The 19387-nt window shown below is 39.5% G+C and overlaps 1 protein-coding gene across 3 annotated transcripts in view; it reads left to right on the top strand.

The window, feature by feature from the left end:
• TUBE1 (tubulin epsilon 1) overlaps positions 1-18610 on the top strand; it is a 28200-nt gene extending 9590 nt beyond the window's left edge. For all 3 annotated transcript variants that reach the window (XM_075862288.1, XM_075862290.1, XM_075862289.1), the window contains 7 exons: positions 1497-1618; positions 3746-3933; positions 10102-10271; positions 12479-12619; positions 13186-13326; positions 17012-17186; positions 18209-18610. In XM_075862288.1, coding sequence (XP_075718403.1) covers positions 1497-1618; positions 3746-3933; positions 10102-10271; positions 12479-12619; positions 13186-13326; positions 17012-17186; positions 18209-18367 — 1096 coding nt within the window. In that variant the 3' untranslated portion in view covers positions 18368-18610. The remainder of the gene's footprint in view (positions 1-1496; positions 1619-3745; positions 3934-10101; positions 10272-12478; positions 12620-13185; positions 13327-17011; positions 17187-18208) is intronic.
• Positions 18611-19387: the final 777 nt, after the last annotated feature.

The raw sequence follows: 19387 nt of genomic DNA, 5'->3' as shown, positions 1-19387 counted from the left end.
ACAAAAAACAAGCCCACGTTTGGCTATGTCGATGGAAAAATAAAAGTTAGGGCTTTTGAAAGGCATGAAAAAGCTAAACACGTGGCAAGGGGCTGATGCCCTTTCACATGGGCTAATAATTGGGTGAACGAGCATTCATAGAAATACTCGTTCCAGATCATTGCCCTGTGTAAACAGGGTAACGATTAACCAATGAATGAGCAAATGCTTGTTCATCGGCTAATCGGATCTCTTATACGCCCATAAAAATGGTGAGCAGCGCTTCTCCCTGGATCTGCTGCCAACAAGATGTTAATGAATGGCGACAAATGATTGTAGTAACGATCGTTCATCCCCATACTCCTGATCATTACTACTTTTGAACAGCACAAACGCGCGCCGATTGCCTCTTGTTAAAGGTGGTTAAACATGGGCATATATCTGCCCTTGTAAACCACCTTTTTCCTGTGTCTGTACATATAGAAAAATGACAAGTGAGCTACAGAGAACAGGAAAGATCAGCTTTTTGTGACTGTGTAAAAACTATAATGTCAAGATTTTGTTTTCTATGTATAGTCCGCTAAAAAAAAGAAAAAACAGCAACAAAAAATATTTAATAAATATGTTTATAATAAAACCTCATTGAAATGTCATTTTCTGATTTATACATTCCCTTTAACTGACCTTTCACTAATCAAACTGACTAATCATGAATGCTAAAATATTTATAACTAATTAAATATGTATTATTTCTTCCAAAATAGATTTTTTTTAAAAGCCACAGCTTCGTAATACAGCACAAGCCTATCTTTTCTCTCCTCTCCTATCCTATGCCTATCACTGTAGTTGTGTTCATTCTGATAATTGCATATAGTTGGTAACCTTCCTTATCACTTCTACTCCCAAGTATTTATTTGTGCTGAATGTATTCCCTAAAATATAAGACATTATATGATCCGATCTACCTCGAACATTGAACTTGTTAAGAGGGCCCTATCACTTTTTGTTTTATTTGTGTTAAATGATAACATTCTGGCTGCCTGACGCTGCGACTAGGTGGAACATACAGAACAGATTTATGAAATATTGAGCTCTAATCACCCTAAAGTCCTCCATCTGGCTTGTGTGCTGCAGTCAGGCCAAATATAAAAAAAAAAAAAAAAAAAAGCTGTTTTTGCAGATTTGTAGTACTGCCCTTTACAGACCTAACCTAAAGGCTATGTAAACCTTAGAATAATTTTGTTTTCTTTAAAAAAAACATTGTAATTGGGTTTTAGTTACAAATTATTATTATTTTTTACTTTTTGTGATGCAGCTTCTATGTATTCTGGATACATAGAAGCTGTATCTTGCGCTCAACCCCAAATCTGTCAGTTCTGCCGGGTTCAGACGGATCCAGCTGTTATCGATCACATCTAAGTTCAAAATAAAGGTTATGAGTATTCCTATTAGAAAATCTGATTCCATTGTGTAAAGTATTTTGTATATTTTATTTACATGTTTGTACACTTATGCAGGTCAGTTGGCCATAAACTGTATGGTTGCCAATATCGGGAGCAAATTGTGGAGAACTTAAGGAGGACCGCAGAACAGTGTGATTGTCTTCAGTGTTTTTTTGTGATTCATTCCATGGGAGGAGGTGAGAATAGGACTTTGTTATACATAAACCTAGTTTTAAATGGGCTGTAATATTAGCACTAAAGGTTTCCAAGACTTAGAAAGTTTATCTCTAGATGATAGAAATGGAAATTTAACCCCCTTGGCTGCATCGAAATAACTGTACATGACATGTCGCCAAGGGCTTAAGAATGGTTGTCATTGTTGCAAAGGTGACAATTAAATCTAAAATCATATTGGTTGTGACTAGTAGTGGCTTCTCCGCATATAACCACAAGCTGCCACTTTGTGCTATTTTGTTTTGACTAGTATATGCTGATAAAGTAGAAGTTTGCCTTTTGCTAGTTTGCTTTAAAAATTACTAAGTTATGGTATCTAGTTGTCACTTATGCAAAAAACTGGCAGCTGGAAGAGACTATTAAAAGTCTGGTATAGTAGTTATAGACTACAGAAATTGCATTGTGTAGCATGTTAAATCAATAACAATGTGACGGTTTTACCATTAATTACCGTGATCATTTTAAAAGTGACAACAAATATCGCTGCACGTTTCCCAAATATTTACACAGCTGAATAGAAAATAGTACTATTTCTAGAAGTTAAAAATGTAACTTAAGAAACTTTGTCTGTTCCTCTTACTACTGACTTACTGATTGATATATGTAATCCGAGAAAGGTATTTAAGGAGGATTTCCACCCAAAGCTTAACTCCTTCCCGACCGCCCACTGTCTTTTGACGGCAGGCGGTGCAGGTCCCCAGCCTACAACGTCGTCTTTTGGCGTCGCTGTAGATCAGGCTGATGAGCGCTCGTGTGAGCGCTCATCCTCTAAGCAGGAGCTGTAACAGCTCCTGATCCTAGAGAAGCCTCCTGAATACAGCTGGGGTCGGCAAACATTCGGACCCCAGCTGTTTAACCCTTTTATTACCGCGGTCCGAACCGCGGCATAATCAAAGGGAATTCCCCTCTTTGATCGCATCACCGGAACGCTGGTGATGCGATCAAACACCGGGGAATCCCTCTGCAGTCAGCCCTGGGGACCTACAAAGGACCCCAGGGCTGTCTGTTCCGTGTGCCTGCTGTTCGGGTAGACTATGTGCTGCCCGATCAGCAGCCTGTGTCATAGTGACACAGTGTAATGTATTAGTGTACAGGAGTATGCTAATACATTTCAAGTAAAAAAAAAAAAAGTTACAAATAAAGTTATCCATTGATGCGATTAAAAATAAAAAGTCCCAAAAAGAGTCTTTATTTTGCATAAAATACATTTTATTGCCCCTACACTAAGTAAAAACAAAAAACCTACACATATTAGGTATCTACACGACCGTAATAACCTGAAGAATTAATCGAATGGGTTATTTAGCGTGAACCGTGAACGGGATAAAAAAATAAACCCAAAAAACTATTCCGAGAATCGCTTTTTCCTATATTCACGTCGTAAAAAAATTCTTTTTACCCCCAAACTGTGGGGAAAAAAATAATACTATTTCTCTCGCATAAAACAAGGCCTCATACAGCCACCTCAATGAAAAAATAAAAAAGTTATGGCTGCTGAAGCGCAGAGAGTCAAAAACAGAAAAATTGAGCTGGTCATTAAGGGGTTAAAGGGCCATGTATGTAAACAAAATAACACTTCATGAATTAAAAATAGTGTTGTTAAAGGGGTTGTCCAGGTTCAGGGCTAGCTTTCATACTGATGAACTATCCACAGTATAGGTAATCCGTATATGATTGGTGCGGGTTCAATACCTGGGCCCCACATCGATCAGCTGCCTCCGGGAATCGGCAGTGGTCGGGGGCCGGAAGCGGTTGGCTCTGGTCACAGTATAGCGGCTGTTCTGCAGTACTGCAGCTCTGCTCCTATTAAAGTGAATAGGAGCAGAGCTGCAGTAACCCAGCACGGCCACTATACAGCGTACAGAGCCATCTGTTTCCGACACCAACCACTGCATAGTTTCTGCCACCCGATACAGCTGATCGGTACGGGGTCAGAGTGTCAGATCCCCACCGATCATATACTGTTGACCTATCCTGTGGATAAGTCATTAGTATAAAAAACAGCCCCGAACCTGGACAACCCCTTTAAGTAACATGTCTCCGCTTTTATTCTCTATTAATTTTATGTGGTAATTCACTTTTGCCCTTAGGCACAGGTTCAGGCTTAGGTACATTTGTACTGAATGTACTAGAGGAGGAATTCCCTGAGGTATACAGATTTGTCACATCGGTCTATCCATCAGCCGAGGATGACGTGATCACATCTCCATATAATAGTGTCTTAGCAATGAGGGAACTTACTGAACATGCTGACTGTGTGCTGCCCATAGAAAATCAAGTAAGGCATTTTCTTTTCCTATGCTTTGTTTTAAGTCATATTTTACAGTCTAGTCTGCCATACGTAGTTCTATATTTTATGTAATATTTGAAGGTGTAAATAACATTGTTTTCCAATTTTGTGTTTCCAAAAACATAAGCAAATTCTAAATTGTCCATAGAAAATAATTTGTTTCCGGCTATGATTTTTTTTCTGAGCCCCCCATTATGTTTTATTTTAATATTGCTTGTCTGAACACAGTATTATAGATGTTTTCTACCTAACTGTTCAGTCAATGGAAATGGATGTAAATTCTAAGGGCTCGTTCACATCAGCGTCGGGTTCCGTTAGAACTTTCCGTCGGAGGAGCCCATGAACGCAAAGACAAACGGAAACCATAGCTTCCGTTTTCATTACCATTGATTTCAATGGTAATTCTTTTTTGCAAATGGTTTCCGTTTGTCTCCGTTCAATAAGGTTTCCATTTTTTTGGCGGAAACAATAGCACAGTTGACTACGCTATTGTTTCAACAAAAAAAAAACCTGAAATCATTACGGAACGGAGTCAAACGGACACCATTTGCAACGGAAGCATTACCATTGAAATCACTGGTAATGCAAACGGAAGCTATGGTTTCCGTTTGTCTTTCCGTTCGTGGGCTCCTCCGACGGAAAGGTCCAACGGAACCCGACGCTGATGTTAAGGAGGCCTTACAGAGGGAATTTGTGAGGAGGCATTGTACTTCAGTTCTTTTTTACACGGTGCGATTATCGTGTAAAGTTTCATAAAATCGAGTAAAAGTTCCCAAACATTAGCCAGTGTAAACATATTTGCATGATCAACTAGAAACCGCTTGTTTGTCAATGATGATGACCTAAAAGTTACTGTTTCTTGGCGGTACATCCCTTCGTATAAACAGGCATCTGCTAGTTGTTAGCAGATGTGACAGGAAAAAAAGACAAGTGATCGAATTAACAAAAAAAAAAAAAGCATGCTATTATTGCTAGATGTTAATGAATGTCTTTCTAACGTTAACGACTCGCTATATTTTCAATCGGCACTTGTTTTTACAAAATTACCTTCACATGTAAAAGGACCTTATGAGTACCTTTCTCTTGTGAAGTAATCTAAATAAACACAAAAGACACAGAGATGTAACTGGGAGTAACATACACAAGATTTACAGATCTAGAGAGTGGAGAAGAAAGTGTAATGTTTGTGCGTACTTCTATGCATGCGGATAATTGGTTGACCAAAGACAGAACTCTGTGTCCGTCATGGCTTACTATGGTTGTAATTTCCTATCTCCAATTTCAGGTTTTTTTAAATTCATTTTAGAAGCAAACAAAAGGGGGTTGAGTCACCGCAAATATTTATGGCATAGGCACAGGATATGTCATAAATGTCTGATAGATGCAAGTCACACCTCTGCCAACTGGTGGTCACCAGTCCTCTATCTCAACTGGTGAGGCAGACGTTGGCCAATGCATCCACATGGAGCATAGGTGCACAACAGGACGGGAATCTGGAGACCGTTGATCTACGCTGCTACCGTAACTCCCATAGAAGTGAATCGGAGCTACAGAAGCCGTGTAACTCAGCTAGATATGTTCTCAAATTTCTGTCCTGTCGTGCCCCTAAATGCAGGTGGGATTGGGTACACCTGATCAGGAGATAGGTGCGGGTCCAAGAGTTGGGACCTGCATCTTTCAGACATTTTATGACACATCCTGTGCATATGCCATAAATGTTTGTGGTGACACAACCCCATTTTAGAGTAATTTGTGACATTATTTTCTTTATTTACATTATAGCTTTACAATAAATATATTTAAATAAAATTTTAGAAATGTGTAAACTTTAAAGGGGTTTTCCGCTTTGTACGATCTCTCCTTGTACAATAAACTGATGACAATGTATCCCCCTGCTGGGACAGCGGTCAGCTGTAATGTGTGTGAGAACTTGGCAATAAGTAATTTGTTTCCCTGCAGCGCCATCACAGGGGAAATCTAGCATTGCACAGTGCCTATTCAAATCAATAGGCTGTATGTATAATACAAGACAGGTTCTCCATAGTTCGAGGCACTATATGTAGTCACTTTCCATTCCGGCCAAGAGATGAAGATCCTGGAAAGAGGACCCCCTATATTTAATCAAAATTCCCTTCTTAGGTCTATGAAAATGGGTTTTCTAAACTAGAAAACTACTTTAAGGTATTATTTTACAATAGAAACTGTCAATGATGTTAAATGGGGCATAAAAAGCCATATAGATGCAGTAGGGTTAGGTGGCGTTTTTTTCTTTTTTGGCCCAAAAAAAAGCAGCAACCAAATGTTACTTTAACCCCTTCCCGACATCCGCCTGTATATACGGCGCTGTTGGGCAGGCTTCCCGCAAAGCGCAGTGCTATTACGTTGCAGTGATAGTGCGGGCACAGGAGCTGAGCCCGCACCATCACCGCCGGCTGCTCAGAGGTGGGGCTTAAAAGGCTTCCAGCACCATTGCCAAGATGGCGTCAGCTCCGCTTCCGGCTCAGAAGCTAAGCCGGCATCATCCGCAGTGGGTGTCCACTGTAGGTTACAACGAAGCTAGCGCCGATTCCTGCCATTAAACCCTTAGATGCAGCGTTCAAAAGCAATCGCTGCATCTTAGTGGTTTGTAGCAAATCGGCAACCCTGCTGTGCGATGGCAAGGCTGCCGACTGCTACTATGGCAACAGGAGGCCTAACAATGGCCTCCTGTCTGCAATTACGCAAGCCAATTAGGCCCGCGCCTGGCGGAGGAGCCTCATCGGCTTGCTGTCAGTGAACAACTGACAGTTCTAATATATTGCACTACATCGGTAGTGCAATGTATTAGATCAATCAAACAGTTGGACCTTCAAGTCCTCTAGTGGGACTAAAAAAAAGTAAAAATAAAAGTTGTAAAAAATAAAATAAATGTTTCAAGTAATAAAATAAAACACAATCGCCCTTTTTCCCTTATCAAGTAATTTATTATTGAAAAAATAAAATAAAACCCTACATATTTGATATTGCAGCATCCGTAATGACCTGAACTATAAAAATATTGTTATTTGTCCAGCGCAGTGAACGGCGTAAAAAAAGAAATGGAACGACCGAAAAAATACATTCTTTTTACAAAAGAAAACTAATAATTTTATTGTACAAAAAGTTGTAAAACACAAAAAAGTGCAATAAATTTGGTATCGCCAGAAGCGTATTGGCCCGCAGAGTAAAGTTAGCATGTAATTTATGATGCGTGGTGAACGGTGTGTGTGTGTGTGTGTGTGTGTGTGTGTGTGTGTGTGTGTATATATATATATATATATATATATATATATATATATAAACTATATCGGAATTGCTGTTTTTTGGTCACCTTGCCTCCCAAAAAAAAAAGGATAAAAAGTGATCAAAAAGCCGCATGTACCCCAAAATGGTACCAATAAAAACTACAGCTCGTCCCGCAAAAAAAACAGCCCTCATGCCACTACGTCTATGAAAAAACAAAATTAGTTAGGGCTCCAATAAGTCTGGAAAGAAAATATGCAGTTGTGCAGGCCCGAGGGGAACATTTCTTCTGTTTCAAGAGGCGAATTATCAAAGCCCTAAAATTAGGGAACCAGGAAGGGTAGGGTCTAAACATATCTGCTGAAAGCGAGGGTGCCCGTATTATACCAGGACAACACTTTCCCAGTAAAATTCCCCAAACTGCAAAGGTGCGGCGTGTGGACCAAAAGGTGGATAAGGAAGGACATTTATCAGTGCTACACTCGCCTGTGCAGAAAGGATTGCTTCACAGCGTGACACACATCTATGGATTATTTCACCCCATTATGATACCACCTGACTATGCCCCTGATGTACTCTGCCCGGTTTACATATGCCCCCACATTATAAACTAAAATACCAGTAAAACTCCAAACAAAACTACTACCAAGCAAAATCCACGCTCCAAAAGCTAAATGACGCTCTTTCCCTTCTGAACCCTGCATCATGCTCACACAGCCGTTTGCTTCCACATATATGGCATAGCCAAACCAAGGAGAACCATTTTAACAATTTTTGGGATGTGTCTCTCCAGTGGCACAAGCTAGGCACGACATATTTGCCACTGAAATGGCATATTTAGGAAAAATTTATATTTTTACTTTGCACCATCCGCAGGGCAATCATTTATGGAAAAGTCCTGTAGGGTGAAAATGCCCACTACACTACTTTAATATATTCCTTGAGGGGTGTAGTTTCCAAAATGGGGTCACTTCTCAGTGGTTTCTTTTATTATTTCACATCAGAGACTCTGCAATTGTGAACCAATACTGTGTAAGTCGCCAAATTAGGCCTCCATTTTAAATTATACTCTTTCACTCCTGAGCCCTGTCGAGTGTCCAGGAAAAAGATTAGGGCCACATGTAGGGTGTTTCTAAAACCGGGAAACGCAGCATAATAATTAGAGAGTTGTCTTATCATGGTGGCACAAGCTGGGCACCACATGTTGGCATATCTATGGAAAAATTCCCATTTTCACTCAGAAATATCTAGTGCACACCTGCAGGGTTAACATGCCCACTATACCCCTAGGTGAATAAATACCTTGAGTAGTGTAGTTTCCAAAATGGGGTCACTTTTGGGGGGTTTACACAGTTATGGTCCCATAGGGGCTTTGCAAATGTGACATATCGCCCAGAAACCAATCCAGCAAAATCTGCACTCCAAATGCCGCTCCTTCCCTTCTGAGCCCTATCATGTGCCAAAACAGCAGTTTATAACCACATATGGGGTATTGCCGTACTCGGGAGTAATTGCTTTACAAATGTTGGGGTGCCTTTTCTCCTTTTATTTCTTGAGAAAATGAAAAATTTAAGCTAAAGCTATGTCTTATTAGAAAAAAAATATTTTTTATTTTCACTGCCCAAATCTAATAAAATCTATGATAACACCTGTTGGTTCAAAATGCTCACTACTCCCCTAGATGAATTCCTTATGGGGTGTAGTTTCCAAAATGGGGTCTTTTTTTTGGGGGGGGGGGGGTTTCCTTTGTTTAGGCATCACAAGACCTCTTCAAACCTGACATGGTGCCTAAAATATAATCTAATAAAAGAAGTCCCCAAAACCCACTATATTTTCCTTTGCTTCTGAGGCCGGTGTTTCAGTCCATTACCGCACTAGGGACACGTGGTATATTTCTAAAAACTGCAGAATCTTGGCTATAAATATTGAGTTGCTTCTGTGTTACAAAAAAATGATTTTAAAAATGAAATTTGTAAATTTCACCTCTAGTTTGCTTTAATTCTTCTGAAATGCCTAAAAGGTTAAGAAATTTTCTAAATTCTGTTTTGAATACGTTGAGGGGTGCAGTTTTTAAAAATGGGGTTATTTATGGGGGATTTCTAATATATAAAGCCCTCAAAATCACTTCAGAATTGAACTGGTCCCTGTAAAAATAGCCTTTTGAAATTTTCTTTGAAAATGTGAGAAATTGCACACAAGTTCGAAGCCTTGTAACATCCTAGGAAAAAAAAAAAAAAAAGACGTTCAAAAAAAACGGTGCAAACGTAAAGTAGACATATGGGAAATGTTAACTAGTAACTATTTTGTGTGGTATTACTATCTGTTTTACAAGCAGATACATTTAAATTTAGAAAAATGCTAATTTTAGCAACATTTTTTTACTACATTTTGGTATTTCTCACAAATATTGAATTTATAGGCTCAATTTTTTCACTAACATAAAGTCCAATATGTCACGAGAAAACAATCTCAGAATCGCTTGGATAGGTATAAGGATTCCTGACTTATTACCACATAAAGTGACGCATGTCAGATTAGAAAAATAAGGCTCTGTCAGGAAGGACAAAAGTGGCCACAGCGGGAAGGGGTTAAAGTCTATAGTAAAATATGAGAGCTGACATACAGTGTTTTTCATGTGTGGTGGGGGCATTTAGTTTTATTTTTCTACAGACTTTTCTGTAGGACTTTACAAATGCCAGGAAAAATGGTGTGTGTGTCCCTAAGGGTTGACATGACACGGTAATGGTACTACTGATCCCTCTTATTCTAGCCATTGAGGGCATCTGTAGGATATAGTAAATTCTGTACATTTCAACTTCATTATTCAGCTTATTTGGTTGGTACTTTATTAAATTATACTTCAAAATAAATTTAGATTTGTTTTTTATTATTTAGTCATTAGATGACATCGTGAATAAAATTCATCAGATGGCAAATTCTGGAAAGCTTGGAACTGTGAAAACAAATAGTCTTGTTACCTCTAATAAAGGTGGAGTTAAAGAAAGCGAGAAGCCATTTGACGCCATGAACAACATAGTGGCTAACTTACTCCTCAATCTGACCAGGTAACTTACTTCCTATAGCTTATGTTCTGTCCAAATCCAAGAAAACCCTCTTCCATCATGCATCTTCATCCCTAACATTGTCTTAAATTTCAGCTCCTCGATTCAGTAAAATCCCCTGAATCGAAGCGTAAAATGTGCCATTTATGGTATTCCAACAGGTGACCCTGCAAGCATCTCTAAACATAGTCTTGGTGTTTCCAAACCTAGCTCCGCTAAATCAAGGTTACAAATGCTCCACAGTGTACACTTATATAATACAAAACTAAAAGGAAAGAAGTAACACATGAATGGAATCACATTCTTATTTATTTGTTTTATTTATGACAAAGGTTTGTGCCGGCTCATTTTTCTCCATTATCTACATTAGGGCCTTGACATTCATATCCACATTGACATCTTACATTGCAAGTGACGCCAGAGCAGAGTACAGGCTATTTTTTTGTGAGAGAATTTTCATACCAGTATCTTATGCTCTTTATTATAGTGATTGGAATTTGGGTATAAAACAACAGATATAAAAAAAAAAACGTTATTTTATAAAGGCAACTTTGACTTCAATATGACTCATAAAAAAAAAAGGCTGATATGTGATATAAATAAATAAAATATTTGGGTTTGGATCCAATTAACCCCTTAGTGACCAGCCCATTTTAGGCCCTAATGACCAAGCTATTTTATTCGTTTTTCTATAGTCGCATTCAAAGAGCTATAACTTTTTTATTTTTTCGTCTACATAGCTGTATGAGGACTTGTTTTTTGCAGGATTAGTTGTGCTTTTTAATAGCACCATTTTTGGGTACATATAATTTTTATATTAACTTTTATTAACCTTTTTGGGGGGATTATAAAAAAAACCTGAAATTCCACCATTGTTCTATGCGTTTTTAAATTGACGCCGTTCACTATGCGACGTAAATAACATGTTACCTTTATTCTATGGGTCGGTACGATTACGGCGATACCACATATGTAGAGGTTTTTTTATGTTTTACGACTTTTGCACAATAAAAACACTTGAACTAAAATTATTTGTTTTTGCATCGTCGCTTTCCAAGAGCCGTAATTTTTTTATTTTTCCATCAATGTAGTGATATTTTGGGCTTGTTTTCTGCGGGACAAGACGTAGTTTTGAATGGTACTGTTTTGGGGTGCATGGGACTTATTGATTCATTTTTATTATGACTTTTTTGGGGGCAATGGAAAAAAATTGCAATTTCGCCATGGTTTTTTGCGTTTTGTTTTTTTTACGGTGTTCACTTTGCGGTTTAAATTACGTATTAACTTTATTAATGGAGTCATTACGGTCGCGGCGATACCACATATGTGTACTTTTTTTTTTTTTTTTTACACTTTTACTAAATAAAACCACTTTTTATGGAAAAAAATGGTTTTATTTATTTTTTTACTGTACTTTTTATTAATAATATTTATTTCACTTTGATGACTTATTTCATTAGTCCCACTAGGGGACTTTACTGTGCGATATTCCGATCGCTGCTATAATGCTCTGGTATACTTCGTATACCAGAGCATTATTGCCTGTCAGTGTAAATCTGACAGGCGATCTGTTAGGACGTGCCTCCGGCGCGTCCTAACAGGCATATGTCCAGGGCAGACCTGGGGGCTTTTATCAGGCCCCCGGCTGCCATGACACCCCATCGGAGACCCGCGATTGTATTCGCGGGCCGCCGATGGGTGACAGAGGGAGCTCACTCCCTCTGTAAACAAAGTTAAATGCCGCGGTCGCTATTGACGGCGGCATTTAACGGGTTAAACGGCTGTCATCAGACAGCAGAGCCCCGACTCCTGCCTGCACAGGAGACCCGTGCAGGACTTAGACTAGGCTGACGTGAAAAGGCGTCAGCCTAGCCTAAAGCCCATTAGTGACCGACGTAAGAAGGCGTATTAGTGGTCACTAAGGGGTTAAAGGAAAGTGCCCTTTGTAAGGCTTTGTTCACATCTGCTTCAGGGCTCCGTTCCGTCGGAGCTTTTCATCAGAACGGAAACCATAGGTTTCCGTTTGCATCACCATTGATTTCAACGGTGCAAATGGTTTCTGTTTTGTCTCCGTTGTGCAAGTTTTCTGTCGCTTTGACTAAATCAATAGCGTAGTCGACTACGCTATTGATTCCGCAAAAATGACGGAACCCTTGCAGTGTGCAAGATCTGTTGCATGAAGAAAGCAAACTTGTCTTTTCATCACTCAGCTCTGCAAGGTTTGAAGGGCCACTTAATATGGATCTGAATGAAATCACCATGAACTTGGTTCCATTTCCACATCTCCATTACCTGACCTCAAGCTTGACACCTCTCTATACACTTGCTGATGTGAATGTGCCTACAAGAAGGTAAGTTCCATGGTTAACTTTCCATAGGCTACATGTACTGTGCTAGTTCTTCGGAAGTGACATAGGGAAAATAGCAGTGAATGTCACTATCAATACTGCATGTATTTTTATTGTCACAATATGTCTCTCCGCATGAGGAGGTCTTTTCTTTACGGTTAGAGGATCTCCATACTCCTTTATTCCTCTCTGGGAGAAGGGTTGTTGCACAGCTGTAGGTTCACCTATAGATTTTGCAGATGGTCTACTTAATAATGGAATTGTTTTTTAAAGGGTTTGCCTACATCGGAAATCCCCTTTTGTTAGAAAGGACCCACAACCACCACGGCTAGGAAGGCCAGTGATCAGCTGTAACCTAAACATGGCAACAAGTGTGACAGTGTCACCGCAGGAGACTATGGCAATGTCTATGTAATGTGTGGACGTGTCATCCCCTCGAGTTAGAGACGCTCTTTAATGCTGCTCATTGCTCTGGGTTCTAGATGGGACTGGGACCCTGCTCTATTATCTCAGGTTTCCCTAGTAGGTTATTTAAACATACGTTTGTGACTTTTACATCCGTTATACAGGTTGGATCAGATGTTTTCAGATGCCTTTAACAAAGATCATCAGTTAATTCGAGCAGATCCTAAACACAGTCTCTACCTTGCATGTGCTTTGATGGTGAGAGGAAATGTCCATATTTCAGACCTCCGCAGGAATATTGAACGGTTAGTATAAGTATGTAATTGTCTATTAACATTTCATTTGTGTTGCGAAAAGTATAAGTTTGGTCAGAATCTATCAAATAGAAATAGGATTTTCATCAATGCCTTCGGTAACACTATACTTCAGTCCATCGTGAACATGGTACGGTGGGCTTACATACTATTTGGCCACACTCGGACAAGGAAAAGTATTTTCTTATCTGGGCTAAAAGAAACCCTCCATTCCCCGTAATGTTTTTCTCAAAGACGATACAATTGTAATAAAATTATTTGTCAGACCGTTATTTTATTATCTAAATTGGTTTGTACATGAACAATCATTCTTATTGAAATGTATCTTGTTTGCCGGAAAACTTATCTGGCCTTCTTAACCCCTTGGCAACATGTGACATAACTATACGTCACTGGCTGAACCCGCTCAATACTCATTGCTTGTCGGCTGTTACAGCCAACACCTCACCGCAACAGCGGGAAACCAAAATCACTCCGATCCTAGCCATTTAACCCCTTCGTGACCAGCCTATTTTAGTCCTTAACCTTTTCATGACCATTGATGCCCTGGTGTCCAGGTCAAATTTTCCATTTCTGATGTGCACTTCTTTAAATGATATCTTTGGAACCGCTTTGAATATCACAACTATTTTTACTTTGTTTTTTTTTTTATAAGACTTATGAGGCTTTCATTTTCTAGATTCGTTTAATTCCATGTTTTTAATTTTTATTATGAGCAGACAAATCACAAAAAAATTTGAAAAAACCCAACACTTTTTTTGTCATTTGTCTATCTATAGTGTGTGTGTGTGTGTGTGTGTGTGTGTGTGTGTGTGTGTGTGTGTGTGTGTTTTTTTTAATTTATTTTTTTAAATACCAGCATAGAACGTAGTAACGGCACCAGGACTTCAAGGCAGATGAAAAACCGGGTGGATTTATTCACCTCAACAAATAACAGCAACGTTTCGGTTCAACAGGAACCATTCTCAAGCCATCGCAAACTGAACTATAGTCCAGATTTAATTTAAAAAAATTCCCATACATTTAATCCTATTCTCTTTTTGAAAAACCGAATTTTATATCAATTTATGTATAATAAATATATGTGGAACATATGGTCCTCTGGTCATGATAGTCAATTTTTTGGTATTGTTTACATCCTTGGTTAGGATGATATTAATTTTACCAGTTCCTTTAGGTGTTCCAAGGATGACGACTATAGTCACATTACAGGTCAATATGATCTGAGTGCTCTCAAATTCTGTGGCTCTAAAGTGTATGGTGTTTTTCATAGACAATTTCCTCTCTTCACTATGAGCACTGTGCTGCAGAATCCATTAGTCTCGTTGGATGATGCATCACAGTTCCTATTTAATCTCTTGGACTTTGTTCAGTTGCAAATACTATATGTCTACACTAGTTACATAAATATCTTTGATCTGCGTCGACACTGGCGCCTGCGCATTGGGATTGGAACGCAAGTTCCGTTTCCGCGCATGCGCAGTTACGACCGCTCTGTCTGATGCGTTCCACCAGATTGAATATCCGGTTTGGACGCCATCTTGGAGCATGCGCAGTTGATGCGCGTGGACTGTACACGCTGTCTATGTGGACTTTACAGATGCACTACTAACTGTAAGGCCTCATGCACACGACCGTAGCCGTGTGCACGGCCGTGATTTTCGGGTCGGCCGGCTGCGGACTGTCAGCCGCGGGCCGCCCGCAAATCGTAGGACATGCACATGGCCGCCGTCATTGTTTTCAATGAGCCCGGACCGCAGAAGACGGCCGTAATAGGACATGCCCGTTCTTTCTGCGGTGCGGGTTCCCGGGCCGTGCAAAGACCGCAAAAACTACGGTCGTGTGCATGGCCCCATAGAAATGAATGGGGCCGCAATTCTCCCGTGGATTTTCGGGGGAATTGCGGCCGCAAAAACACGTTCGTGTGAATGTGGCCTAAGTTTATTGATCCTCGCCTGGATATAATTGGTCCCTGCCTCCTTTCCAATCATTCTAATTGCTGCTATTGTCACTATTTATGATTCTTGTACACTATTTATATATATATATATATATATATATATATATATATATATATAAAAAACACTGCCTATGGTCGGCTTCTTAAAGACAAAGACATGCACTTTTGTAATATTGTTTGAAATTTGTTGTGAAATCTTCATCTATATGTATATAATGGGAATTGTACACTTAATAGCTTGATTGCTAGATGATGTATGCTCCCCCTATTTATACCTGACACCATTGTTAGTTTGTGATGGCTTGAGAAAGGTTCCTGTTGAACTGAAACGTTGCTGTTATTTGTTGAGGTGAATAAATCCACCCTGTTTTTCATCCGTCTTGAAGTCCTGGTGCCGTTACTACGTTCTATGCTGGTATTTATCTAAAAAGAAGGGGAATTGATTCATTCCCTGGTGACGAGCACATGGCCTGATTTTCTTGATCTGTGGAGTGCTGTGTTTATCTGCTCTTGGACTGTATGTATATATATATATATATATATATATATATGTATATGTACACACACTACAGCTCTGTAACAATTAGTCATCTTCTCGCTCCGTCAGTCCGGATCGCTGTGAGGGGAGAGTGAAGGGGGCTATATTCACACGGCGTGAAAAAAAAATGCAGTCGACAATGGATCAACTGTCAGTTTTTCATGGTTGTTTTACATCAATGTGTCTCAAAATTTGAATCCATTTTCCAGCCGTCTGACCGTTTTTCACCGCCATTTGCCATCAGTTTTTCATGGACGTTACAAAAATTTGGGTGGTATAACCATGTGTCTTACAAGCAGATGCATTTAAATTCAAAAACTGCAATTTAAAAAAAAATAAATAAACACAATGTATTGACCAAATTTTACCACGAACATAAAGTCCAATGTGTCACGAGAAAACAATCTCAGAATTGCTTAGCGTAAAATTTGATTTGAAAAATGGGCTCTTAGCCTTAAGGCCCAAACTAGGCTGCGTCATTAAGGGGTTAAGCCCTTCTATGTCTTCAGTTTTCTCTGCAGCTGTAATTAGGACTCACGTGAATAACATAAGGATGGAGTAACATGGTACGTTTGAGTGTAACTCAGACACCATCTAGTGATAATTGATGCATCTAAATTACCTCAATTAACAATTTTCAAAATATTTCTGATATGTTTAAAAAGTGCTCATTGGATCGCAAGTCAGACTTGAACAAACTCCTTTTGTGTAAACCCAGTCATAGAGACTGGGGGAGATTTATCAAAATAGGTGCAAAAGAAAGTGGAGTAGTTGTCTATAGCAACCAAACAGATTACGCCTTTTATTTCTCTGAGGCTCTTTGAAAAATGAAAGCAGCAACCTGATTGGTTGTCCTTAGCAACCGATTGTAATATGCATGTACAGTATAATAATGAAATTGTCCTTTTATATTACTATCTCAACACAACATAAGGGGATGATCTTACGAATACCCATCTGCAAAGCTAATTTTAAAGAATCCCACCACTGTCCTACCAGAATTACTCGCAGTGTCCAGGAAATGCTTGCAGAAATTGATTACATTTGTCCTTTGCTAACCAGGCAGCAACATCTGGTTGTATAGACATCAGTCACCTACGTTAATGACAGACAGACTGGTGTCCGTATTATTTTATGATTCTTGTGCATTGACATTCAGTAAATGTGTTGTATTTTAGGCTGAAACCTTCGCTGCAGTTTGTTTCCTGGAACCAGGAAGGATGGAAAACGAGTCTGTGTTCTGTGCCACCTGTTGGTCATACCCATTCACTCCTGGCGCTAGCGAACAACACTTGTGTGAAACCAACATTTATAGACCTCAGAGACCGGTTTACTAGGCTGTACAGAAAGAAGGTATGTATATTAGTGCTGGCAGTGTTTTCCCCTACATACGGTGTAGTGTGTGCTTTCTTCATTACAGCCATATTGGATTGCCCACATTAGGAAGGATGTAGTTCAGAGGTGGTGACATGGACTACTAGTCCTATCATGTCCTATTTTGGTCCGCGGTCTTAGTAGGGCATGAAAAAAGGAGCCGTAAGCCATTGAACACCCTTTCCTAGCCACACAGTAGTTCCTGCTGGTAGGAGAACCCAAAAAAAAGACAAACAATGTTTTTTTTTACTGCTAAATTCCTCTGAATTAAGGCTGATAAAACAAGGAATTTTAGTGGATTTTTATAAAAGTTTTTTTACGCTCTACATGTTGTGACAGTGTTGCAGAAAAGTGGAATTTGACCATAAACTATACTTTTCATTAGCCATTACCCGAATGATGATCAGAGGTTTGGTTTAGTGAAAATGATCAAACCCCATCTCTAAAAACCCTATTTTGGCTTTGGGTAGATAAGCTTTGAGCACCGGTATCCACATAATAAGGCCTTATTTACACGAGCGTATTTCACGTCCGTGATACGCATGTGAAAATCACACACGTCGCACGGACCTATGCAAGTCAATGAGGCCATTCACACATTTAGTGTTTTTCACGCAGCGTGTGCCCGCTGCGTGAAAATCACTGCATGTCCTATACTTGAACGGTCTTTGCGCATCACGCACCCATTGAAGTCAATGGGCGCGTGAAAATCACGGACTGCACACGGACGCACATCCGTGTGCTGTGCGTGATTCACGCAACAGTTGCTAAAGAAATGATGAGAAAAACAAAACCACCTCCTTCAGTTTATTTAGCTAACGTAAAAAACGGATGACATACGCGAGTAAAAACCGCTGACAAGCACCATACAGTGTCACACGGAACTGCAACGAAGGAAAAATGCTGCGTTTTTTACGCGCGCAAAACGGACACGTTCGTGTGAATAAGGCCTAAGTGTTCAGAAATGTGACGGATATAATTTAATGGTTTTACATTTGTAGGCTCATCTGCACCATTACCTACAAATAGATGGCATGGAACAAAGCTGTTTTACAGATGCGCTCTCCTCTTTATCCTCCCTAATTGACGAGTACAACCAACTGGATGCATCTAAAGGGGTACCTATGTCTGACCCTCCTCGAATTAACATAGCGGTATAAAAATATTGTACGGTATGTTTGTTTTTTTTATGTAAAGTTTGAATATATTTTATGTGAGTATGATTGGTGTAGAGACACTATAAAAGTTATAACCTGCGGTTATATGAGTTCAGGTTACCCATCATGCTGCTCTTGTTTATCCTTGGGTATTTTTATATAGAGAACCATCTACTTTTTTAAGGTAATCTTTTGATGGAATTTTATATTTGTAAATCCTATTTATTATGTAGATTATTTTACTGTTTGTACAATCATTAAATCTAAATATTTTTGTTACTGAGTTTGTTTGGCATTTTATTTTTTATATTAAAATTGTTAGTTTAGACAATTTTGTTATTTTTTTCGAGCATAAAATAAATGTTATAAAATACATTTACAGCAAACGCCAAGTTTGGACTGCTCTTATTGCTGTTGTCACAGTCCTGTTACTAAATGAATTAGAATATCATCAAAAAGTTAATTTATTTCCGTAACTTAATTCAAAAAGTGAAACTCCTATATTATATAGATTCATTACCCACAGTGATCTATTTCCAGCATTTTTTTCTTTTAACCCCTAGGCGCACCAGGAAGCAACTGTACGTCCCTGCTGCCAGTGTCTTGGCGCACAAGGACGTACAGTTACTGAGTTTTCCACGGTGCGCACTGTTGGCGACAGTGTGCATCGGGAACCGGGAGGTCAGCTGTCGCCGACAGCTGAAACTCCACTCTTGCCGACCAGCGGTCCTTTGCCGCTGGTTTCGGCGAATTAACCCCTTAAATTCGGCGATCAGGTGCAGTCGCCGAATTTTGTTTTTTTTTAACATATCGGCAGACCCCGGTCCGAAATCGCGGGGTTTGCCGAGAGTTACTATGGCAAACGGAAGCCAAACAATGGCTTCCGGGTCTGCCATGGACGAAAGCCCATCAGGACCAACCTTCGGCTGGTCCTGATAGGCTTCCTGTCAGAGTGACAGGAAGTCACTGTGTCGTTCCCGATGGCACACTGTCGGCGACAGTGTGCATCTGGAACTTGGAGAT

Source organism: Rhinoderma darwinii, chromosome 4, assembly GCF_050947455.1.
Source record: "Rhinoderma darwinii isolate aRhiDar2 chromosome 4, aRhiDar2.hap1, whole genome shotgun sequence".
Classification (NCBI taxonomy): Eukaryota; Metazoa; Chordata; class Amphibia; order Anura; family Rhinodermatidae; genus Rhinoderma; species Rhinoderma darwinii.
The sequence above is the reverse complement of the archived record's forward strand: the minus strand, read 5'-3'. Positions and strand labels throughout refer to the sequence as shown.